Raw genomic sequence first — 23,712 nt, 5'->3', positions numbered from 1 at the left:
GGTAACATGACACCAGAAGTTTTGAGAAGATGAAGCTAAACGGCTATGCACAACGAATACACGTCTCTTACTTTAGCAAAACTTATAAAGTGAAACAAAAATAATATCAGAAATTCAACTCGTTTGTTCATTACAAACGGTAATACTGTAAGTAGAAAACTACCTCTTTGGTGCTTATACACTTACGCAGACAAGTAACACATTACAGTGAATTGTTTTTGATAAGTTTGGTACTCTAAAGGCACTGACTTAATATGCTATATGTCGATACCAAGTTTTGAAGTATTATCCACTAAGAAAATAACTTTTTGTGCGTGTCCGTTGGCGGTTTCAAAGTGTCTGTTGTCCATCTTAGAGAGGTGTCCGTCTTACAGAGAGTTTTGTTACAGTGAAATGACTGAAAAACGGCAGGGACCATCACCAGGTGTCCGAGAGATGACTGTAATTTCTTTTTAAACTATTTTTAAAGCTTATCAGAACTTATCAGCTTATTAGGAGTTCATGACTGTTGTTTTGCTTTTTTTATTTCTTGACCCCAGGGAATGTTAAAACCAGTTCAGCTTCAAGGATTCTTTCCTGATCTACAATCTGAGGATTACTGGTGAGAAAATATTTCGACCTATGAAATTGTGGACCACACCATATGTCACATAACATGTATTATAACTAAATGGTATTTTTGTTCAAATTAATATATTAGGTTGGTAAAAACTTCTTAAAAATGGGCAGTGTCTTCCTAGTGCAAATTAAAATGTAAAGAAGAAAAGATAAAATGTATATTTAATAATATTATTTTTTAACAACCATCTTTTTTCTTAACAATGCATATTGTTTGATATCTTGGTACAGGACCCATTTTGCATTGGTTCACGGCAGATTTTCAACAAACACATTTCCAAGCTGGGAGAGAGCTCATCCAAACAGGTAAAATTCTGTAATTGAAAGAGGTGGTTTTTTTTAGTACCGTATTTTCTCAAATCATGCCAGGTTGTCTTTTAATCTGTTCTTGATTTATGAGTGTATTTGCAATATCAACATTAATTCACTTTCCTGTTGCTTCAGATATCTGGCCCACAATGGAGAGATCAACACAATAAGAGGAAACATCAACAACATGAACACAAGAGAGGGAACCATGTTCAGCAAATACTACGGCAGTAACACACAAAAGTGAGTTTTCTAACTGCAAATAAGATAAAATAAAGTGAGTCTGAAGGCGCGTTTACACAGCAGAAAAATTTGGGTATGGACTTGTCACAAAAATGGTCCGGCCTGACCACTTTTGTAGAGAAACAGTCAAATCAAAATGGGGCCATAGGCGGCTATGGCCCTGTTTTGATTTAACTGTTTCTCTACAAAAGTGGACAGGTCCAGTCCATTTTTGTGACGGGTCCGTACCCAAATTTTTCTGCCGTGTAAATGCAACTTGAGAGAGCTTAAAACATACTGCTAATTTTTTTCTTTTTAATTTCACCAGGTTATTTCCAGTTATAGAAGCAGACCTGTCAGATTCTGGATGTGTTGATAATGTGCTGGAACTTCTTGTTATGGCAGGGGGCCGATCACTTCCAGAGGTAATTTTTTTCTACAGCCCACCCAAAATTCTTTCCATCTCTGAAGGTGTCTACTTCTAAAGCTCCTATGCTCATAAAAAACTTAACTGAAATCATTTAAAACTCACATCTGTAATACAAATACATGTTTACTCAGTAATCAAACTTTTAGGCTGGGCATGTTTATATGGAGATCAGTTGTCCCTTCTGGTAGGTGGGTCATCTTCTCCGAAGCCCCATCCTTTACTGAGTGTTTTATATGAAAAAAGTTTTCCCTGCTGACCAAAACAAAAATTGACCCTCAGGGTTTTGTGCATGCTCCCTTATGTCCCAACTGTCCCTGGTAGGTGATTCAAAAGATTGACAGAAGCAAAATGTGTTTGTGGAAAAATGTGCCCTAACCCTCACAGTAACCCTACCTTCAAGGCAGGTGACGTGTCTGGCCCTGAAGCCACTTGTTGATTTTCCATGGGAACTGTTCGCTGCTATTTAAAGAAATGTAAAAAAAGGTTTTTTTCCAAGGTGGCTCAGTATACCGGGGGGTGACCTCATGCCAGGGAGTACTTTTATCTAATAAACACCTCCTCTTAAGCAGAATGCCTGTTAATTTATACCAGTCTTCTCTGTACTGTATGTAATTGTGTTCTTTTTTTGAACTGTCTGAAATAAGGCCATAATGACAATGGTTCCAGAAGCATGGCAAGGAAACAGTCTGATGAACATGGAAAAGCAAGATTTTTACCGCTGGATTTCCTGTACAATGGAGGCATGGGATGGCCCTGGTATGTAATATAAAGGTCTTTAGTAATAATTTGTCATTTGTCGATAAAACATAAATTTGAAGGAAGTTCGATTATTTGCAGAAATTTGATTATTTCTCCTGAAAATAATTTATTAGTCAGTTATTTGTGTATGCAGTTAACCATTGTTAAGTTGATTGATAAATCTGGTAGCTCCCAGCCGAATAGGGTTTGTAAGTTGTGTGATAATTATTAGTAATGGGCTGTATACTTTATTTGTCTCTGACAGCTTTGTTCACATTCTCTGATGGGCGTTATATTGGAGCCATTCTGGACAGGAACGGTCTGCGTCCATCACGATACTATGTGATCAAACAAGGTTTCATGGTAATGGCAAGCGAAGTAGGAGTCAGCACTTTCCCTGATGAAGAGATTGTGCAAAAGGTAAAACTCAATTAACTGATTTACCACGACATACAAATTAAGTTATCGCTATTTTTTACTGTTCTTTAAATTCCATTGTCATTAGAAAATTAGGTCTTCAAGATGCGCAAATTATTAAATATGGCTGATTTACCAGGCAACATTTAATATTTATGAGAAATGCCACTTTTTTCGTCTAATATTGATTTCCTTCTTCATCATAGGGTCGTTTACGACCAGGAAGAATGCTTCTTGTGGACACAGCGTTGGGTTCTGTGGTTGAGGATCATGAACTCAAACATGGAATGGCCAGTCTGCGGCCCTGCAGTGAGCTGCTCAAAAAAAGTGTCAAGACATTGAAGGAAATCCACCAAGGATATCAAGCTTCTAAGAACCTTTCATCAGATGCATTACCTTTGATTCAGTGTCCATCACAGAACGAGTTAATCCACAGGGATACAAGGCTACCAATGTTTGGATATTCTCTGGAAGATCTGAACTTACTGATTTTGCCCATGGTTAAAAACAAGTTAGTTTAATTACGAGCTTTTATTTATAGTAGGGTGGGAGATGAGGACAATCCACAAACTATAATTTGAGATAACTAAAAATCCCAGCTCTGGTACTGATAATGGTTTAAGTGTTAGTGGCGCTCTATTTTTTGAACATTCGATATCCATTGTTGAGCTAGACTAGCATGCCCTCCAGCAGAAGTACTGGTAGACACCACAGGGCTCGAAATTAACTTTTTGGTGTACTGGTCCATTGTCCAGTGCATTCAGATTTTCACTGGACAAAATGCAAGTTGTACTGGCCAGGTGCAGGAGCAACTCAAAATAACAAGCAAAGGTTAACTACAATTGAGCTAAAGTAATGGTTGAATAACTTGCCTTTCCCTTATGAGTCAACCCATGAACTCTGGTTATTTCAGTCTGAAAGTCTCAGAGTTCATGAATTGACTGGTGGTTGCACAGCTCTGTCAGAGCTGAAGTCAAGAGTTTCTTCAGGCCAAAATGGCCTGTGTTTCCAAACTTTTACAGGCCAAGGCATGATTTTTACTGGCCAATGTCCAGTTGACCACTGTTAGTGTCGAGCCCTGCACCACAAGTAGTGCTACACCAGGGCCAAACAAGGATGAGAGTTGATGAGAGTTAATCTCGCTCTCATTTGGTCTGAAACTCTCATGCACTCTCATCTACTCTCATAGGCTTTCATTGACTTTGAAGATGTTCAATTTTTTTTTATGAAAGTTTTCAAGATCTTGCTTGGCCTGGGTTGATGACAGTTGATGAGAGTTGGCAAAACTCTTATGAGAGTCAACTCTCATCAATTCTCATCCTTTATAGAGTTGCTTCATGCTATTATAGTTACAGAAACCAAGCATGTGGACCACTTGCGGCATAATGTGCTGACTTAAGATTTCTGAACTATTCCATGTTCCTCTTTAGGAAGGAGGCTCTTGGCTCCATGGGAAATGATGCACCCCTGTCCTGCCTGACAATGCACCCACAGTTAGTGTTTGACTACTTCAAGCAACTTTTTGCACAGGTATAAACTACTAGTCATGTGATTATTATGCTCTGTTGACATGTATGTTCTCCTGGAAATTTAAATTTAAAAGAATATCTTAATTGACCACTTTCTCAATGGAGCTTTTCAAGGCCATTGTAAGAGGGTAGCAAAGGGTTTACATTAGATTGTGACGCGTGAAAATAGGGTAAAAATTAGACCGTGACGAATGTGATTCGTGAATTCTGCCTTTTTCAAGTATACGTGGCACGTGAAATTTGGTTAAAATTTGTGTGGGAAGCGGGATGGCAACACCCCCTTTGCTACCCTCATGTAACAACACCTGAAACAAATATTGTAAATAAACATAACTGGCAGGAAGCAGACCAGTTGGCTATTTACATGATCAAGCATAGCCAAGGAGTTGAACTTCTGTGGTATCACCGAGAACAACACCAGCTGGTGGTTAGAAAGGCACTTTATCCTGGGACCTCCAGATTTCAAGTCTAGTGCTCTAACGACTCGGCCAACCCTGCCTCCCTTAATAAATAAATAAATGACTAGCACTTGTGTCTTATTCACACTTAATAGAATATTGCAATTCTCATAACTAAATCATTAACTACGGCATTAAAATGCATCATGAAATAACCTGGACAGCTGGCCTTATTGTTGTATGAATCTGTGTTTATTTCCCTTTTTTAGGTGACAAATCCTCCCATTGATCCAATCCGGGAGAAAATTGTCATGTCTCTGGTAAGTTCCTATCTTTCTAGTCAAACTTTAATTCTTGACTATAGATTGATGAATTTTTATAGAGATGGAGAAAAAATAAAATCTTTTTAATCAGAAGCAGCGAATCAATCCAAGTGTAAAATCATCAAAACAGTGCACCGAGTCTGAACTAAACACATTTCAACCAGCAATGATTAAAGTTAAAAATGTGTTGTTTCCTTCAATTCTAAGGCATGCCCTGTTGGTCCAGAGCCAAACCTTCTTGAGCCTGATGTGGCTGAGTGTCACCGTGTGTACTTGGATCACCCAATCCTGTCGTGCGCAGATGTGGAGGCCATCAAAGGAAGCTGTCTATCTTGGTGCAAAGTATGCATGAACTGATGAATCTTTAGTGTGTCATTTGAACCTAAAGGAACGACGATGTGTTCTAACTTATTTGTAAATAGCGTAAAGTTAAATTTTAGTCTGTTTTTATTGTAAATATCAATTTTAAGTGTTTTTATTATTATTATTTTTATTTATTTTATGCATCCCCTATTAGTAGAGAGTGTTTCACTCTCGGCTAGAATTGCTCTGACGCATCAATAAAAAGTTGTCGATACAAAAAAAAGTTGTTGAACTTTGCTCATCTTATTGTTTTAGTGTCAGACTATTGACATGGTGTATCCAGTAGAAGAGGGAGTTAATGGTCTTGTTCCTTCAATTGATAGAATTTGCAAAGAGGTGAGTTGAATATACAGTAATTGCAAAATTACCATGAAAAAGCCCTGTAAGATGAAATTTTAAGTTGTGGGGCCAAAATAATAAAAATACAAGGTTTAAAAGCATGTAAACTACTAATAAAACAACTAGGTTACTTATTATTAATGTTGACTGATTAGTTGTTAATATCAGATTGAGTTCTAACTTGCATGTAAGCTGCTGCATGCCAAAAGGGTGGTACAGAAAGATAAACTGAACTGGAGAGGAATCATGCTTTCTCCTCTTTGTTGCAGGCCTCTGAAGCTGTAGAGAATGGGTGTGCATTTATTGTGTTAACTGACAGAGCTGCTGGAAGAAACCATGTTCCTATGAGGTGAAGTTTTGTTTCTTCTAAATGCCCAATAGCTACATGCTGGTTGAGACTGATATATATGTATAATTATATGCCTAACTGTAATCCCTGAAGTTAGTTTTGTCGACATGGACTTCAACATTAAGAGAGTCACTAGCCTATGGGCAAATGATTTGAGGTATGAGTAGGTAGGTGGGTAGTAACTTTATTTAAACCAGGTAAATTCACCAGAAATATACCATTATAAAAATACTAAAGGTAAGATGTAGGACAGATGTGGATGGGGACAGGAGGGTGAGAGTCCACGAGGATAGGGGTTGGGAGACTCTACCAAAGGTGGGAGATGAGATGGCAGGAAGCAGGATTTCTAGGGTGGCAGGAACAGAGAGAAGTTAAGATTGAAAAATTTTGCAACGTTGTAGTATTTTGCAATAGAAATAGTACAAAGAGTTGGGGACCACTGAGGAAAGGCAGGGTTGTCAAAATAAGCCGGCAACCGGCGCATTTCACCATCTTTTCCGAATACTGCGCCAGTTACTCGGAATATTAGTGGGTCAGTTCTGAGTGTGTGTTAGCAAGTTCTGAGTGTTTCGTAGCCCCCTACTTTTTGGATGGAACCTGCTACTCAACCCCCAACTGACAACCCTGAAAGGGCATGAGGCAGTAGTAAAAGGTACAGGAAGGGGAGAAATCAGAACCCCCTGCCTACTGCCACACACCGCATGTGATATCAAGACTGTGCTCTAAGAAAAATCACAAGGAGCCCAAAGGTTCCAAACTTGAGATCCAGGCCTAGGGTGCCGGCATGCTTAAGAAAGAAATAAGATATCTGGTCGCCCAAAACAAAGTTAGTCGCCTGAGGCACCCGGGCACCCTTAGAGCACAGCCCTGGATATAATTAATATTTAAGCAATTAATTAAGCAATACTTAAATTTTGCCTTTAAATTTTATTGGGGAGGAAGAAATAATATAGACAAGACTTTTCTAGAATAAATCCCTCGAAATCATCACTAAATTATTAACACCTATTTTGTTGTAGCTCACTACTGTCATTAGGTGCTGTCCATCATCACCTGATCAGAATGAAGCAAAGGTCACAGGTTGGACTGATTGTCGAGTCAGCTGAAGTGAGGTAGGGAATTATTTAAAATGTAAACCCCTCTAAATGTTCTGGAAGTTTGTTTACCTTGAAAATTCACGTAGGCTTTGCCCTTTTTCTTTAACTACCTTATTATAGGAAATTAATGCTTGTGCAGTTAATTGAGGTATTTGAAATTAACGCGACTTAAATTAACGCGAATTGAATAGAAGGAAAAATAATTCCCAGTAAAGGAATTAACGCGAAAGAGACGATAACATTTCAAAATGAAGGAAACACTTGTTGAGACAACAGGAACAAGTTTATTTCAACACTAGGCGTACAATCTGAGACGGAAACAATGTTCGTGATACTTTAGCCAAACGTATGGGTTAAGCGAGGGAATCTGACTGCTTCGAGCATTCTTCACAGTTTCAGTAATACTGGTAGATTTCCACCCCGATTCTTAGGGGACAGACCATGAACGTAATGGTGCTTAGGAGATTAGAACGTCTGGACTGTATCGAGAAATTGGGGCCAAAATAAAGGAAATTAAAAAAAGGTTGTGGAAATTAACGCTCCACTTAATTGACGGCGCGGAAATTAACCTTAACAAAAATTAACGCTTCATGGCATTAACACATAATTATTTCAAAAATTCGCTTTAATTTCATGAAGGGTTAATTTCTTATAATAAGGTAGAATTTCTTTAGTATGAAAATTGTTAGCCCATAATATACCATTTCACAATGTCTTAACACTTTAGATTAACTTAACTACTCTTACATACCTTTTACCATCAACAGTATACTAAATTTGTTTGTTTGTTTCTTCTTTCAGAGAAATTCATCACTTTTGTGTTCTGTTGGGTTATGGAGCAGATGCCATTTGCCCATACTTAGTTTTTGAGACTGTTGCAAATCAGCGAGACCAAGGTACGTTATCATACAATCATCAGAGTTCAAAGTTTGCAATTTCAGTAATTTTACTGTTCATCAAATTTTTATTTACAAAAAAGGTAAATAAAGGATTTCCAAAATTCTCCTAGGCTTGTTGGACCCTCCTCTATCAGACAAAGACATAGTTGAAAACTACACTGCTGCTGTGAAAAAAGGTATTGCCAAGGTCATGGCAAAAATGGGGATATCTACTCTGCACAGTTACAAGGTACCTATCTGTTGCCGGAAGATTTCAAAATATTAGTCAAGTGATGGTCATAAAGACTGAAGTAAGCCTGACATAAAATAAAAATAAAGCACCAATGGCTGATGAAAGCCTGGTTAATTCCCTCTAGTTCACTCAGAGAAGTTGGCTACTTTTTTAACAAAAGATTCTTTCAAGTAGTCAGTTACTCTACTCAATCCAGCTGCTTTTTTCTTGAAAATTTTGTTAAACCCCTGGAAACTCAACGTGAGCATAGTTCGACAGTGGTAAAAATTATGTCCTGTTTCAGTCCAGTATCATTAATGTTATTGATTGTTTTTTTTTTTGTAAATTATTATTTTGCAGGGAGCTCAAATATTTGAAGCTGTTGGGCTTGCAGAAGAGGTAATGAAAGATAGTTGATGCATTTATTTAAGTTCTTTTTACTATAAATATATGATAGTATTAAAGGGAATTTCTGTCAATGCTAGCTGCATTATATTGCAGCGTACTTTTCAGCCTGTTGCTAAATACCGGTGTTTGGAGAAAACTACCTATAATTTGTGCCTTGAAATATCAGTTATGCAGTATTAATTTCCTTGTAGGTGATAGATAAGTGTTTTGTGGGAACAGCATCCCGACTGAGTGGAGTAACGTTTGAACTTTTAGCCCAAGAGGTATGTACTTACAGTACACTTAGTGACATTCAAGTTGTCCAGTTTTGACCTTTTTTTCGACGTTTTTGCTTGTTTACAAGCAAAAATGGTAGAATAGGGGTTAGTAGACAAAATTTGGAACCACATATTTGTAAACTCTCAAGGGACTTTTTTAATTTCTCAAGGGACTGTTTTAATTTCTCAAGGGATTACTTTCCGCTGTGGGTGATCACTTGCGATTTCATGGAAAAAACGTGACTTGTCACATTTACAAACGTTATATAACAATTTTAAAAGTGACATGTCAGCTTTCTTATCTCAACGCACGTGTGTCTGAAAGGCGATCTATAAAAAGCGTCGCACAAACAATGGATTGCGTAACTAAAACACGAATAAATAATCACTAGCACTTACATCGCGTTGAGAGCAATGTTGCATGAATCGGCTTTACAACATGCGATCGTATCTACGCAGTTCGAGTGGAATTTCAGTCAAAGACAGCAAAATTCTTTCGTATTTCATCTTCAAATATAATTCGAAAGCATTCACTGTATATGTGGCTTTTGTTTAATCCTGGGTCTTGATATCCGACCCTCGCCGAGCCTAGACAAAACGCAGCTTGAGTGTAACGATTTGTTTACGCAATGTTTTCTCCGACAGTAGTCGGAAATATCCGTATTTTTTTTCGTGCTTTTTCATGGAGCAATCGTAACGATACGGCCTTGAACACATTGAACGGCGGTCTACCTATAACAATTCAAATATAGCGTCGCAAAAACAAAGCGTCGAACGCATATTTTGCTGTTTCATTTCCGTAATCGACTGCCTCGAAAGGTCCTTGCAGTTTTAAAGTATAGAATTGTCAGATCTCGCTGAAATTTGCACTGTTTATTTGTGTAATGTTAAGGAATATGTGTATAAATACCCGGCGCGAACGAGCCATTTTTGACAAAATTATATGGCTGCATTTCCTCCGCGAAGATAGGAAATTGTTAAATTAAACTACAAAGAAACTGTAATGATAAGTTCGAAGAACAATGCACAGGATAAACCTTCGACTCATACTTCATGCAAAAACGTCGATATCTCGAAGAGACTTTGATTACTGGCTAATGTGGTATGGTCGGTTAAAGTCTGCAGGAAATAAATTGTAATAATGGATTGTTGTGTGGAGAAAGAACTCAGAAAAAAATTCTGAGTTCACAGATGGGACTCGAACCCACCACCTTCCGTACACTAGTCGGACGCTCTAACCACTGAGCTACTGAGAACTCTAATGGTGAGCAGTGGTCATTTGTGGGTGACACAACGACTGCATCGCACAAATCACATTATGTCAATGAACACACACATTTAACTGCATCACGCAGTCACGTAGTACTGTCAGAGTAAATAAATAATAATAATGGATTGATGTGTGGAGAAATTCAGAAAAAAATTCTGAGTTCACAGATGTGACTCGAACCCACGACTTTCCGTACACTAGTCAGACGCTCTAATCACTGAGCTACTGAGAACTCTAATTAATGGTGAGCAGTGGTCATTTGTGGGTGACACAACGACTGCATCGCGCAAATCACATTATGTCAACGAACACACATATTTAACTGCATCACGCAGTCACGTAGTACTGGAGCTCAGAGTAAATAAATAATAATAATGGATTGATGTGTGGAGAAAGAACTAAGAAAAAAATTCTGAGGAAATAAATTACAATCAAATTAAAAAAAGGTGGCAAGTGTTGTAACATAGATTTGGTTTAATAAATGTTTTCAAGAAAAGTGACAGAAATTAAACTCTCAGGAGTGATTTTAAAATTATTTTTTAATTTCCTCTTTCTGTGTGTTGCAGGCTCTGAATAAACACAGTGTGGCATTTTCTGATCGTGACTGTGACAATGTTTTGGTAAACAACAAGGTAAGGTGGATAAAGCCAGTGTTTCCTGAAATTGGAAAATGTTGTTGAGAAGACTGATTTTAAATTACAGTAGAACCCCGGTAACTCGAACTCTGAAGGGAAACAAAAAACAGTTCGAGTTGTCAGGGTTGATTGAAAATTTAATTTGCCATGTTAATAAACTTATCTCGTCAGAAACTCTAACACGATCATACATTCTTATGATAAGAGTGGAAAATGGCTGTGCAAGATGTGATCTGGTTGTTGCTCTAATCAATGAGCAACCGTGGCAAGTTGCAAGAACCACAATTCGAGTTATCAGAGTAAATTTGACCCTAATTTTGATCAAGGGAAACATTTAGTTCGAGTTAGCAGGGTTCATCCGAGTTCGAGTTAACAGACTAAAAATGACTGAAAATTAGGGTCAAATCGGAGGGAATGGGTGTTTGCTTGAGTTTATATTAATAGCGGAGTTTTCCAAGTTATCCGAGTTCGAGTTACCGGGGTTCTACTGTATTGTCAACAACAATTTATTATTAACGCATTTAAGTCTCATAGTACTGGTTGTAAAGACATTGTTCAGTTTGGAAAACATTGTTTGGAAAGTCCTATAAGCTGTAACACAGCTTATGGGACCTTGGTATACAGTCTGCTGTACATTACTTGGCTGAGGTTAATAATTGTGATTGCTTTGTTTTTAGGGTGAGTATCATTGGCGTGAAGGTGGGGAAAAACACATCAATGATCCCAAATGCATCGCAAACTTACAGGTTAGTTTGGTTGACTAAAAAATTAAACATTGTAATTTATGTGTAACTTCCCAGCTGTAAAAAGTTCTTTGTGAAAATGAATGTATTTTGAAACATGTTACAATGAAAGGTGTGCAGTTTAAAGTCCCTCATGTAAAGCCTTTTAAACCCAGCTGGCTGATGACTCTCAATGCTTAACTGCGGTTTCTGTGGCATGAAGTGACTAGGAGTATTGCCACTCCCTCTGGATGGGATGCTATAATCTTTGACAAAAGTAGTTGACACATTTGTCCTCTTTTTTTATACATTTAACTATTATTTATTTCATACTGTCTCTAAATACCCTTCCCCTCCAATTTGTATGGTAGCAAAGACTCCTAGAACAAACTACAACATTGATTGGGGGAGGGGGTTGGAGGTGGGGCAAAGGAGAAATTGGTCCATATAACAATAAAAGGGCGTAAATTGACAATGTGTCACACTTTGTCAATGACTGTTCATTACAGGTTTCTTTCCAACATTCTGTCAGTACAATGGATACTCAGCAGCAAGAACACAACACAGACCACTGACACAGTGACCCCAGCCCGGGTTTGAACCTGGACCATTCAATCCAGAGTCCAGCACACTAACCATCAGGCCACTGTCTCTCCCTTTGAAATCCCTCAAGAATGGAATTGTTTCAATACCTGGTCATCATTAAGGTTTATGTCATGGCCGTTTTATACAGAGAAAATTGTGCTTGTCTGGTTGCGTCTGAGAAAGACGGACACAAGACAGTTACCTGTCTAGACGAGTACGGTAAGAGACGAGGTCGTCGCGGGAATTCTTCCGTCGTTCAAGACGTATTTCGAAAAGTAGCTTGTCTGACGGGTAACTCTCTGTCGTTTGCGTTCCCTCTCTGGGGTTTGTCTCTAGTATAAAAAGGCCATTGCCTTTTTTGCTTTCAATGTTGTAGAAATAAGTTTTGGTTCTCTTACAGGATGCAGTTAGAATGAAGAGTCAACCTGCCTACCAAAAGTACAGTGAGACCTCTATTGAAGTGGTGGGTGGTTGTTTTATTTAACCTTGAATTAGTCTCCCATATTTCAAAAGTCTGTAAGTTGTTCAACATTTGCTGATCACTTGCCAATTTCCTGTTGTAGGTTCGTTCCTGCACGCTGCGTGGACAGCTGCAAATTAAATTTGCCAAGAAACCTCTGGACATCTCGGAAGTTGAACCAGCTTCAGAAATTGTGAAAAGGTTTGCGACAGGTAGGCTAAAGGTGATGTCATTTGTTACAGCTCGTACTGCCCCCAACAAGGTTAAAAAATTATTCCAGCATCAGCGTCATTATTTGATTGTGGTTCTACTATAATGTCTGCAGATGAAACTATACAGGCTGTGACTGTTCAAATAAATGTACGTATATGTGGTACTGTTTAATACCTGCTTTAAGAGGTTCTGATACCTTCTATGAAGTAACTTTACTATGGTAAATTGTTTATTTTTCTTCCGTAGGTGCTATGAGTTTTGGTTCCATTTCATATGAAACTCACTCAACTCTTGCTACAGCCATGAACAAGTGAGTATGGTTGCCCTTCACTTTTTACTGTTAGACAAGCAAGACTTGAGCCTGGTTCACACTAGTGACATAACGACATAAAGAAAAGATCAGTTTTTTTCCTTACGTTGTTATACTTGTGTAATTATATTCCTTCTATGTTATTATGTTGTGTTGTTCACACTGGCGTCATAAAACGTCAATGTAAGGTGTTTTTGCGTTAGTGTGACTTTGCTTATATGTCATTATGTTCCATTTATTTCGCTACTGAAACCAGGTTTTAGTAAAGAACTGTTTTCACTTCATCACTCCAATTGCGACCATTAGCTAAGGTAGCAGTGTAAAATAAGTTTAATGAACATTAAAAAGCTCATTTAGTTTCCACTGATTTGTTGGGTGTTTCCTAGTTTTTAGAGCCAAAAAAAAGTTTTAAATTGAGTGTCGTAAAACCAAAATCAAAGTAATAATTACTCTGGCCAATCACAAAGGACACAGACAATCCAGTGAACCAATTAAAAGCTGAAGCAAATACATGTAGCTGGCACAACGCGCGGGAAAAGGTGCGTGAGTGAGCCACGATTGGTTTTGGTTTTAGTTCTGATTGGCTGAGAAAATGGCACGAGATTTTTAAGCCAATCATTAAGCATATATGGTAATGCAAAACCAAAGAAAACACAGTTTACTCTCGACGCTCAAATGAAAACCACTCTAACCTGGTGTTTATATACGTTAGGAACTTGTTTTGACTTGTTATATTTTTCAGGATTGGTGGTAAGAGTAACACAGGTGAAGGAGGTGAGGATCCACTGAGAGGAAGTGACCCTGAAAACAACACCAGGTCTGCCATCAGACAAGTGGCTTCTGGAAGGTTTGGAGTGAATGCTTGGTACCTTGCAATGGCAGAAGATTTGCAGATTAAAATGGCACAGGTGAACACTCAGTCAGATCATCTGTTTATTGTTAAAGCCATTTTAATTCCCTTCTTTGCAATAGCTCCTAGCTATTGCAGTTCCCAGCGGTTTGACACATAAACGAAGCAAAAGGGTCATTCTGCATTGTTTTAACCGATGTATTGACCCTTTCGCCTCGTTCTCATACCTTCTCAACAAAAGAATATATTATCGCAGGCTCAACTACAATAACAGCTATTTGGTAACTTGAATGTAACATTATACAATGTAATGAAAACATATCTGATTTTTTAGGGAGCAAAACCTGGAGAAGGTGGAGAGTTGCCTGGATACAAGGTTAATTTTGACTTTCTCTTGTTCTCTTATGAATCAGTCTTATGAATTAAAACTATCATGTCAAATGATCCAGCATTAACAGATTTCAATGAACTCATCGTCAAGTTCTTGAACTGCCAACCTACTAGAAACTGATATTTGCTCAATAATTCATTAAAGCGAGAAACATTTATCTTTACACAAATTACTGTACCATAAATTAATGTATGTAGCAGTGTGATGATTGATTTTTTTATAGCGTGATGATTGATACCTGACTATACCGTTAAGTATTTTGCAATGGTGGAAGAAATTTTTCTCAGAAGTCTATGGCAATTTTGCTGGTGACTCTTTCACGCTATCACCAAACCACATTAAACACAAACTGTATTTCAAATATACCCTGTATTTTATAATTCATGATTCAGCCTTTGCTGATGACAGTCCTAAGACATCTTTACAGTTCCATTTCTTATTCAAGGGTATTTTGAAATGAATCTTGATAGGTTTCAAAAGAAATTGCCAAGACTCGTAAGTCAGTCCCGGGTGTTGGCCTTATCAGCCCTCCACCTCATCACGATATCTACTCCATTGAAGACTTAGCTGAGGTGAGTCAGATGATCCTTGCTATTGATTTCTAAATTAGCTGTTATGACAAGGAAAATTGTGCCATCATTTATCTGTGTTGTTTTTAGCTTATTTACAACTTGAAGTGCTCCAATCCTCAAGCTCGAGTCAGTGTGAAGCTGGTGTCAGAAGTTGGAGTTGGTGTAATTGCCGCTGGAGTTGCAAAGGTTTGTCATCTGTATTTATTGTTGCATGTTTCATTATTAAGGCCATTATTAAGGCCAGTCTTGACATCGACTGTTTCACAATTTTTTCTGTCTGCTCAGGACAGTTGATGAAAATTCATGGCGTAAAGCATCAGCTAATGCTTTTTATGCCTTTGCATTCCGTGGAACAGTTTTTCTTTAGTTGGATGCCAAGTTAAGTTTTCTTTGCACAGATTTCTCCATTCCTTGCTCAAAACATCATGCAAAGCCATGAAACAAGCACAGTTTTATGATAATCGGGAATAGGTTTTATAAGAACAGATTTTAACAAACATTTTAAAAATGAAAATTAGTGACATTAGTTTCAGCAATTTGTCTAAAAACTATCTGCTATTTGCAGTAGTAAGGAGTATATTTTTTTCCCCAGTTTTTCAACAACAAAATGTGCAAATATCTGACAGCTATAACTAACTTCTCTTTGTTTACTTACCATGTAGGGTCATTCGGAGCACATTGTCATTTCTGGTCATGATGGTGGAACAGGGGCAAGCACATGGTCAGGCATCAAACATGCTGGGTTGCCATGGGAACTGGGCATAGCTGAGACCCATCAAACTCTTATACTGAACAACCTACGCAAGAGAGTTGTCCTTCAAGTTGATGGACAGATCAGGACAGGTCGTGACGTGGTGATCGGCGCTCTGTTGGGTGCTGATGAGTTTGGATTTTCCACTGCTCCTCTCATTGCCTTGGGATGTACCATGATGAGGAAATGTCATTTGAATACATGCCCTGTTGGAATAGCTACACAGGTAAATAAAAACTTTTTGTCGGGATGTTGTTTAATTTAAAAATTGCAGCCTTTGCTAATCTGGCCACACCAATTCGACCTCACAAGAACGTTTTTGTTCAATCTTTCATGCAGCACTCTCTTTAAATAGAAAAATTGATTTAGATGATTTGATCTATATTCACTGCTTTGTATATTCACTTTTTTTACAGGACCCAGTATTGAGGAAGAAGTTTGCAGGCAAACCAGAGCATGTCATCAACTTCTTTTTCATGTTAGCTGAAGAGGTAAAAATACGTTGCTTACCCTGAGCTTTAAAAGAGTTCTCTTATTTTTAGGGGCTTCAGTCTTCTGAAACTTCTACCAAGTCTTGAAAACTTGAAGCCTGTCTTAACACCAGATATTTCCAAAGTTGTGACTATTTTATTCAAACAGCCTGTTTGTTTTGTTGCAAAGAATTTGCAGATTGAAATTGTTTTTCTTTTCTTAGGTTCGTGAGTACATGGCTAAAATGGGTTTCCGCAAGTTGACTGATATGATTGGACGATGTGACTACCTGGAGCCTGCAGATCCCCTTAACGCCAAAGTTAAGGTAAGTTTAAATTTAGGTCCTTGTTTCTCTCCTATCACTTGCAAATCTCCTTTTCTTTGTGAATTATTCAATCTCAAAACTCCATTGGAGCTTCTGCCCAAAAGGAATACTTGGTTCTCTATTTACTAATCGTTTTGTTTCTTGTTTACAGCTTTTAGACTTCAGTCCTCTCCTAATGACTGGTAATGAATTGAACCCAGGTGATCACTTAGGAGGAAGCGAGGCACAAAATCATCAGCTGGAGCTACGAAAGGTAGGTCACAACAGGCTGCCACAAGAATAACTTCCGATATATACTTACTGCAGGGCTAGTAATGTCTCCTCTCGGACGAGAAGATATAAACATTAACATGCTAATCACTCAATTTTGCAGGCAACATTACTACGTAACTTGTTTCGGGCTTGTGAAAACCAGGATAAACTAAAAATGTTGCTTTTCTTGACTTCTGACCATTACGTCCAGTACTGGTGCTTTAAAGTACATTGGAAGCTCCCAAGATCAACATTCTAAATCTCTTTTGGATGTTGATGCTGTTTTATACGTTTTCTGTCTCTGTTCATGGGAGAATTTGGGTTTAAATCATTTTTTCTCTAATTCCCCCTCTGTAACAGACCTGGTTCTGATACTTCTGATAGCCTTCCTGCTAGAATTAATAACAAATTAAAATTTGATCACTCCCTGAAGCAATTTACGTTCAGCAGTCACTAAATTGGCTCTCACGTGAGTGCATAGAGGTACAATTGAAGTTTTATTACCGAAACAAAATTGCCAAAAACACTTTTTTCAAATGTTATTATTATTACCGTAGGACAATCAACTGATTGAAGCTGCTAAAGACGTTCTGATGGGAGCTTCAAAGCACTTGTATCTAGAGACACCAGTGATGAATGTGGACCGTGCATTTGGCACCACTCTTAGCTATCACATTGCAAGGTAAGTGGATACAAAACTTACGCCCCTTTGCGTTTTTGTTTTAAAACACACACTTTTTATATATTTTCATCTTTCATTTACACTTAAACAATAAGAAATGGAGATCTTTTTTTACCAACAAGCGTTAGAAACTTTTGAAAACTTATCTTTATAATTTAAGCGTGGTTGGGAGAAGACAGACAGCGTTTTTCTTAGTGTCCGTTTTCTCCCAACCACATAAGTTTAAACAATAAACTTGGATAAAGATTCGTTTCCACAAGTTTCTAGCAAATTGTTGAAGCTTGGTAACGTCCAAGCTCAAACAATTTGCCAGTACGTGTTTGTACACGCTAGTAAAGAGAGAGGCACTGTGAGATTAAAAAAGAACATAAAACAACAAGAATGACCAGACCAGAAAGGAGGTAAAGCCTGCGTCGAGCTTAATGCCCCATCAGGCGTGAGCTTATCCTGCTTCTGTAGCATTCAGCGACTAGGAGTATTTCTGCTCCTCCCTGGATGGGATGCTAGTCCATCACAGGGTTACCCCCAGCATTAAATTCGCCGGTACCCATTTATACCCCTGGATGGAGAGAGGCACTATAAGAGTAAAGTGTCTTGCCCAAGAACACAACGCAGTGACCTCGGCCAGGGCTCAAACCCAGGGCGCTCGATCCGGAGTTCAGCGCACTAACCATCAGGCCTCTGCGTCTTCCACCAGAAAGGAGACCAAACCCAAATTAAGTCTGTTACTTAGGTGACCTCGTCTTCTTGTTATCAGTACTGCTTTAAAATGTTTATTAAATTATTGTTGTCGACAGGAAATTTGGTGAGAAAGGTCTTCCAGATGGCACAATTCACATTAAGGCAAGAGGCTCTGCAGGTTGGTAGGGGTTCGATGTAAAATTGTCAGAATACTGCTCCATGTGTTTGCGTTAACATAAATTATGGTAGAGCGGTTTTCACTTGAGTGTCGAAAGTTTATTGCGTTTGCTTTGGTTTTGCATTACTACGCTTTGTGATTGGTTTAAAACCCTCGCGCCACTTTCTCGGCCAATCAGAAGTTAAACCAAAACCAATCGTGACTCGCTCGCGCACGTTTTCCCGCGCTTCGTGCCGGCTTCATGTATTTGCTTCGAGTTTTGATTGGTCTACTGGATTGTCTGTGTTCTTTGTGATTGACTTGAATGATTACTTTGGTTTTGGTTTTACGACACTCAATTGAAAACTGCTCTAACACAAATTATGGTAATGTTTTGATGGAATCCAATTAATCTCTTTAAAAGACAGTAAAACCTATGCTAACCTTAGTTGTTGTTGTGTTAGATGCGTGTGTATTGTTTACAAGTCACTATGCATTTAGTTGGGTCTATAATTTTCATCAGGTCAGAGTTTTGGTGCTTTCCTTTCCCCTGGTGTAACGTTGGAGCTGGAAGGTGACTCAAATGACTATGTCGGCAAGGTAACTATAGGCTCGTTTCTACTGTTTGAAAAAATACATTTTTGCTTCTGTAACGCTTATTGCACTGAAGATAATTAGATCTAAACACGAACGCAATCAATTTTCAGGGTTTAGCCGGTGGCAAGATTATCGTCTATCCAAGCAGCAAACACCCCGGCAACTACAAAGCAGAAGAAAACATTATCGTGGGAAATGTTTGTTTTTACGGTGCTACTGCAGGCAAGGTAAAGGGTCCTTTCGCCAGGCAAATGTTTCTACTTTACTTGTCAGGAAAATCTGACTTGACAGGAAAACTAATTTTTCTCTTGTATTTATTGTCCAGGCCTTTATACGAGGCATCGCTGCCGAACGTTTTTGTGTGAGAAATTCTGGAGTCACGGCAGTTTGTGAGGTTAGTACGCTTCTTGTACTCTATCAACTTGGTTTTTCTGCGATAAGACGACTTTGCTCGTTAATCCTGTCGATTTTATGGTTTTCTTCTTAAATATGTCCTCCCTCTGTAAACTGTATGTTGACTTGCCTCTTTATGGACATGTTAAAATATCGATAAAAGTTGGTTCTTCTCCCCAACTGAAATACACTGTTATTTTATGCTCAGGGTGTTGGTGATCATGGCTGTGAGTACATGACTGGAGGGGTTGTGGTTGTTCTTGGTTCCACTGGGCGAAACTTTGCAGCTGGCATGTCAGGAGGAATAGCTTTTGTGCTTGACAGGTAAAATGAGCCCGCGCGAGTTTGTCTTGTTGTAATAAGCAGCGGATAGTCATTTTCGTGCATGCTCTCCTACAGGCTGGGCGTGGCTTATGACATCAGGGCTTAGTAAATGGTGCTGTAACTAAACAGATTGCCTTAAGACCAATATGCTTCCACGCTGCAATTGCTACTGAATTGCTTCATAGACACCTTGAGACTAATGTAGTCAATTTGTTCTCCATAATACTCACTGCTAACAGCTATTTTGCCGTCAACCTTTCGGTGAAAGAGAAATAAAGGTTTTTGGGTGGTTTCTTGATGAGCGTTGTTAAACCAAACCACAATAGCTAATCACAACGAACGCAGACAACCCCCCCCCCCCCCCCCCCCACACACACAGACAATGCAGCTCGAATGAAATTGGCCAGTGATTACTTTGGCTTTGGTACGTTTTGCGACGCTCAATCGCAAACCGCTCTAATAGAGCACAGAAAAGCAAAACTAAAGTAAACGAATATTAAAAGCTGCTCCAACACATAAGGATTAGCCTGCCCACTTTCCGTTCCACCACGACATGGCGACATGGATTCAGAATCGAGAAATACTGCACATTCTTATAAACTAGCATCATTAAATGTTTAGGAAGAAGATCTTCTCCTCGCTGTGTAATCAGGAGATTGTTGACCTGGAGCCTGTTACTGGAGCAGATGTGGAGCTGGTCAGGGGACTGGTGCGAGACCATCAGCAGCTGACTGGTTCGACTGTAGCCGAGCGGCTTCTAGAGGACTGGGACAGCGCTGTCAAGATGTTTGTTAAGGTATGGTTAGATAAGGGGCAACTGCAATGATACTGTCCACTGATCTTGTTTTCCTTCTTTCTACGATAATCATTCCTTTACTTCACACTCTAAACAGTTCATATACTATTTTTACGATATACATCTCTTGCCATTCCTTCTTTTATGTTCTCAAACTCGTCAATACTTCATTAACTTCAAACGGGGACTCAGAGCCGTGTCAGTGGTTTGGATATGTGATCTTAGTTAGCGCATAGATTTCTACGATTTTATTTCTCTGTTTTCTCCTTAGTTTTAGTTTTGATTGACAAGATATATCAAAAACTCGAGACAGTGTTTCATCACATGTCCAAACTCCTCGAAGTTCGTCAAAAAATAAAATACTCCGCTGTGCTTCGTATTTTTAACTCTCTTCTCGGTGTTTGGAAATGTGAACACTCTCACTCGTGTTTGATATATTACTTAATAAACTAGCGTTTGCGAAGAGTACCTTAAGAATATATGTAAACGATCTACGTTTTCAGAACGTAACAGCGTATTTTCAGAATGTGTGCTATAATAAATAAATAAAATTAATAAAAAATAAATGGTAATTTGCAGTGGCACTTCCACATGCGCAGGGTGGCTCTTCGTCCACTGTTTCCGATCGAATTGGAATTTTCAGAACGTAAATAGCTAGTAATTTGCAGTGATAGTTTTGCTTTTGTTGAGTTGAAAAGGCATCTGCATTCCTGAGATGTTGTTGTTTTTCTCTATTCATATTTTGTGCATTTGTCGTTGACAGGTGATGCCTCGTGATTACAAAAGAGCTCTACAGCAACTGAAGGAAGAGGAACAAGCCGAGGTACTAATCACTCGATAAAATTTTTGATTAATTTAGAAGATTTTTGTGCTGTGTTTCGCACTGCCAAACAAAATCAGAAACCAAGGTAGTCTGGTGGGGGGGGGGGGGGGGCGCAAAAGACAAAAGACATGCCAGTAAATTGCTCCTTCAGTTGATGGATCGTCGATTGGCTTAGAAGTTTGCAAAACTAACTAAAACTTGCTAAACTTTTCGTAATCTCTTAGAGGGAGGTAATTACACAAGTAAAGGCTATTCCTGGTAGTATAAATACTCCTTTAGAGCGATTTTCGATCGAGTGTCGTAAAACCAAAGCCAAGTAATCTCCCTGGCCAATTACAACGACAAGACAATTAAGTGAACCAATCAAAACACGAAGTAGATACGTGTAGCCGGCACAAAGCGCTGGAAAACGTGTGAACGAGTCGCGATTGATCACTTGAGTGCTTTAACCTCTGATTGGCCAAGAAAGGGCGCCAGTCCTTATTTAATCAATGATAAAGCGTAGTAATGCAAAACCAAGAAAACACGAATTACTTTCGACACGCAAGTGAAAATCGCTCTTTTGGCTTCAAGTCGGTTGACACAGGAAATATCAACTACTTTGTTCAGTGTCAAGTGGACAAGATATTCACACTGTTTTTCTACGTTTTTTTCGTGGTGACTCAATGATAATAAAGTTGTTCTCTTTCCACAGAAACTAAAGAAGGAAATTCATCACGAAACAAATGGAGAGAAAACAAATGGAGAGAAAACTAACGGGGAAAAGACAAACGGAGAGAAGACAAATGGCGAAAAGACGAACGGGGAGAAGACTAATGGGATTAAACATGAAGATTCACTGCCTCCAGTTAAGAAACAAACAGATTCCAGTTTAGTTGATATAGAGGAGGCAATTCCAGACACAACGAACGATCAAAAGATTATGGACAGGGTCCTAGACAAGACGAGGTGCGCCAGTTTGCGAGTGTACTAAGGGATTTGATTGTGATTTTGTTGATGTGGGGCTGCCAAGGGTTTCAGCAATCATTGCGGTAGAAATGTTATTGAAATGAATGCTTGCTTGAAGCAAAGGGTATTTTTAAACAAGGTGCTAATTTCAGGTTTTATCCCTTTGACACGAAGAAAGCACCGATCTGGAGAGGGCTTTTAATACAATTTAATGAAGGCACATTTCACATGTCAAAGAGGTCACTAACTAATTCTGTTGCAAGTTATCCTAAACAAAAGCTTTTCCGCCTCATAGTCGTTTAATTTGGGCACAGTTAACTGGCTATTTTAACTGGGTCCTTTCGTTCTTCGTATGATAAACGATTCTCTTTGTTTTTGCTGTAAACCATAACAATGTGTTTTTTGTTGTCGTTTTAATGACAGAGGGTTTGTCAAATACTCCAGAAGCAAGGTGAAGTACCGTCCTCCTAAGCAGCGGATGAAGGATTGGAACGAAGTTTATTACAACAAAGGCAAAACAGAATTGAAAGTTCAAGCCGCAAGGTGCGCATAGCTCCTAAAATCACTAACAACTATTTTTCTAATCGAATTATTGTGTAACTTACTTGGCTGTCAAACTCCCTCAGTTTAGTAATACGTTGAACATTCGTTGAATTCATCCCTCCTTTCTTTTTTTTTTTTTTTTTTTTTCTTTTTTTTTTTTTTCTTTTTTTTTAAAAAAAAAAAAAAAAAAAATTTTATCTCGCGCGAACACCGCGCACAAAAACTTGGAACCGGCGACCTAAAATAACGAACTCATTCCGCGGTTCGTTCCGGTGATCATTCCGATCATCGGCCCTGATTTTCGACTGTATAAAATGTTTACAGCCCTGGAAATTCTCATAAGAACAGGTAGAACCTGTGTATAGCACTCGGATTTATTGTTTCAATTTGCAAACTTGTCGGCGTGACGTCACCAGAATACGTCATATTACTTATCGACGTGTCTTACAAGTACCGTGGGCCCAGACAGCAAATTTATGGAATAGATCCCAATGAAAAGGTTGTCTTCTGACTCTTCAGTACTTTAGAAACTAATTCCTTATGTGTTTTCTGTTTTCACCTGACCTGCAACAGGTGCATGGAGTGTGGAGTGCCATTTTGTCAGTCTCACACTGGATGTCCGTTAGGAAATATTATCCCCAGATGGAATGACTTGGTCTTCCAGGTAATGGTTACAAAAGATGCCTATCATATGAAGCCAGAAACCCATAAGGGTTTCTGATGAAGCACAGTGCAAAATTAAATATAAATCTTTGCCTTGGATATATAAATACATGTAATTGACTCTAAATTGAGCCATGTAATTAACTCTAAATAGTACCACTGATTTTTTTTCTATTTTCTTTTTTCAGGATAAATGGAAAGACGCTCTGGACCGGCTTTTGCTCACCAACAACTTTCCGGAATTCACTGGACGAGTTTGCCCTGCCCCGTGTGAGGTTAGCGAAAAAAAGAAACATCTGAAGGGTGTCCGGTCGTTTCGAGACAAGTCGAGGTCAATTCGAGACACATGTAAAGTCGATTTGAGACGAGCTCACGTTCCTTCCTTTCAATA

General features: G+C 38.7%; 2 protein-coding genes across 3 annotated transcripts in view; one reads left to right on the top strand and one right to left on the bottom strand.

Annotated features, from left to right (window-relative positions):
- The window catches only part of LOC144657331 (uncharacterized), a 59,111-nt gene that overhangs the window by 6,804 nt on the left and 28,595 nt on the right, over nucleotides 1–23,712 (bottom strand). The gene's annotated exons all lie outside the window — the stretch shown is intronic.
- LOC144657317 (uncharacterized) overlaps nucleotides 1–23,712 on the top strand; it is a 67,833-nt gene that overhangs the window by 38,695 nt on the left and 5,426 nt on the right. The window contains exons 8-50 of one of the 2 annotated variants that reach the window (XM_078517654.1): nucleotides 540–601; nucleotides 850–924; nucleotides 1,063–1,170; nucleotides 1,478–1,574; nucleotides 2,224–2,335; nucleotides 2,583–2,737; nucleotides 2,941–3,245; nucleotides 4,165–4,264; nucleotides 4,931–4,981; nucleotides 5,192–5,326; nucleotides 5,603–5,683; nucleotides 5,956–6,035; nucleotides 7,055–7,147; nucleotides 7,934–8,028; nucleotides 8,142–8,260; nucleotides 8,603–8,641; nucleotides 8,842–8,913; nucleotides 10,744–10,809; nucleotides 11,490–11,558; nucleotides 12,520–12,582; nucleotides 12,683–12,791; nucleotides 13,039–13,102; nucleotides 13,845–14,010; nucleotides 14,287–14,328; nucleotides 14,814–14,915; nucleotides 15,003–15,101; nucleotides 15,578–15,892; nucleotides 16,083–16,157; nucleotides 16,361–16,462; nucleotides 16,614–16,715; nucleotides 17,272–17,396; nucleotides 18,194–18,255; nucleotides 18,758–18,834; nucleotides 18,942–19,058; nucleotides 19,157–19,225; nucleotides 19,433–19,548; nucleotides 20,170–20,344; nucleotides 21,108–21,167; nucleotides 21,862–21,887; nucleotides 21,948–22,115; nucleotides 22,539–22,658; nucleotides 23,232–23,322; nucleotides 23,510–23,596. In XM_078517654.1, coding sequence (XP_078373780.1) covers nucleotides 540–601; nucleotides 850–924; nucleotides 1,063–1,170; nucleotides 1,478–1,574; nucleotides 2,224–2,335; nucleotides 2,583–2,737; nucleotides 2,941–3,245; nucleotides 4,165–4,264; nucleotides 4,931–4,981; nucleotides 5,192–5,326; nucleotides 5,603–5,683; nucleotides 5,956–6,035; nucleotides 7,055–7,147; nucleotides 7,934–8,028; nucleotides 8,142–8,260; nucleotides 8,603–8,641; nucleotides 8,842–8,913; nucleotides 10,744–10,809; nucleotides 11,490–11,558; nucleotides 12,520–12,582; nucleotides 12,683–12,791; nucleotides 13,039–13,102; nucleotides 13,845–14,010; nucleotides 14,287–14,328; nucleotides 14,814–14,915; nucleotides 15,003–15,101; nucleotides 15,578–15,892; nucleotides 16,083–16,157; nucleotides 16,361–16,462; nucleotides 16,614–16,715; nucleotides 17,272–17,396; nucleotides 18,194–18,255; nucleotides 18,758–18,834; nucleotides 18,942–19,058; nucleotides 19,157–19,225; nucleotides 19,433–19,548; nucleotides 20,170–20,344; nucleotides 21,108–21,167; nucleotides 21,862–21,887; nucleotides 21,948–22,115; nucleotides 22,539–22,658; nucleotides 23,232–23,322; nucleotides 23,510–23,596 — 4,446 coding nt within the window. Of the gene's footprint in view, nucleotides 1–539; nucleotides 602–849; nucleotides 925–1,062; nucleotides 1,171–1,477; nucleotides 1,575–2,223; nucleotides 2,336–2,582; nucleotides 2,738–2,940; nucleotides 3,246–4,164; nucleotides 4,265–4,930; nucleotides 4,982–5,191; nucleotides 5,327–5,602; nucleotides 5,684–5,955; nucleotides 6,036–7,054; nucleotides 7,148–7,933; nucleotides 8,029–8,141; nucleotides 8,261–8,602; nucleotides 8,642–8,841; nucleotides 8,914–10,743; nucleotides 10,810–11,489; nucleotides 11,559–12,519; nucleotides 12,583–12,682; nucleotides 12,792–13,038; nucleotides 13,103–13,844; nucleotides 14,011–14,286; nucleotides 14,329–14,813; nucleotides 14,916–15,002; nucleotides 15,102–15,577; nucleotides 15,893–16,082; nucleotides 16,158–16,360; nucleotides 16,463–16,613; nucleotides 16,716–17,271; nucleotides 17,397–18,193; nucleotides 18,256–18,757; nucleotides 18,835–18,941; nucleotides 19,059–19,156; nucleotides 19,226–19,432; nucleotides 19,549–20,169; nucleotides 20,345–21,107; nucleotides 21,168–21,861; nucleotides 22,116–22,538; nucleotides 22,659–23,231; nucleotides 23,323–23,509; nucleotides 23,597–23,712 lie in introns of both variants that reach the window. The other variant, XM_078517653.1, reaches the window with a different exon arrangement.

Source organism: Oculina patagonica, chromosome 6 (assembly GCF_052425735.1).
Source record: "Oculina patagonica isolate OP01 chromosome 6, crgOcupat, whole genome shotgun sequence".
NCBI lineage: Eukaryota > Metazoa > Cnidaria > Anthozoa > Scleractinia > Oculinidae > Oculina > Oculina patagonica.
The sequence above is the reverse complement of the archived record's forward strand: the minus strand, read 5'-3'. Positions and strand labels throughout refer to the sequence as shown.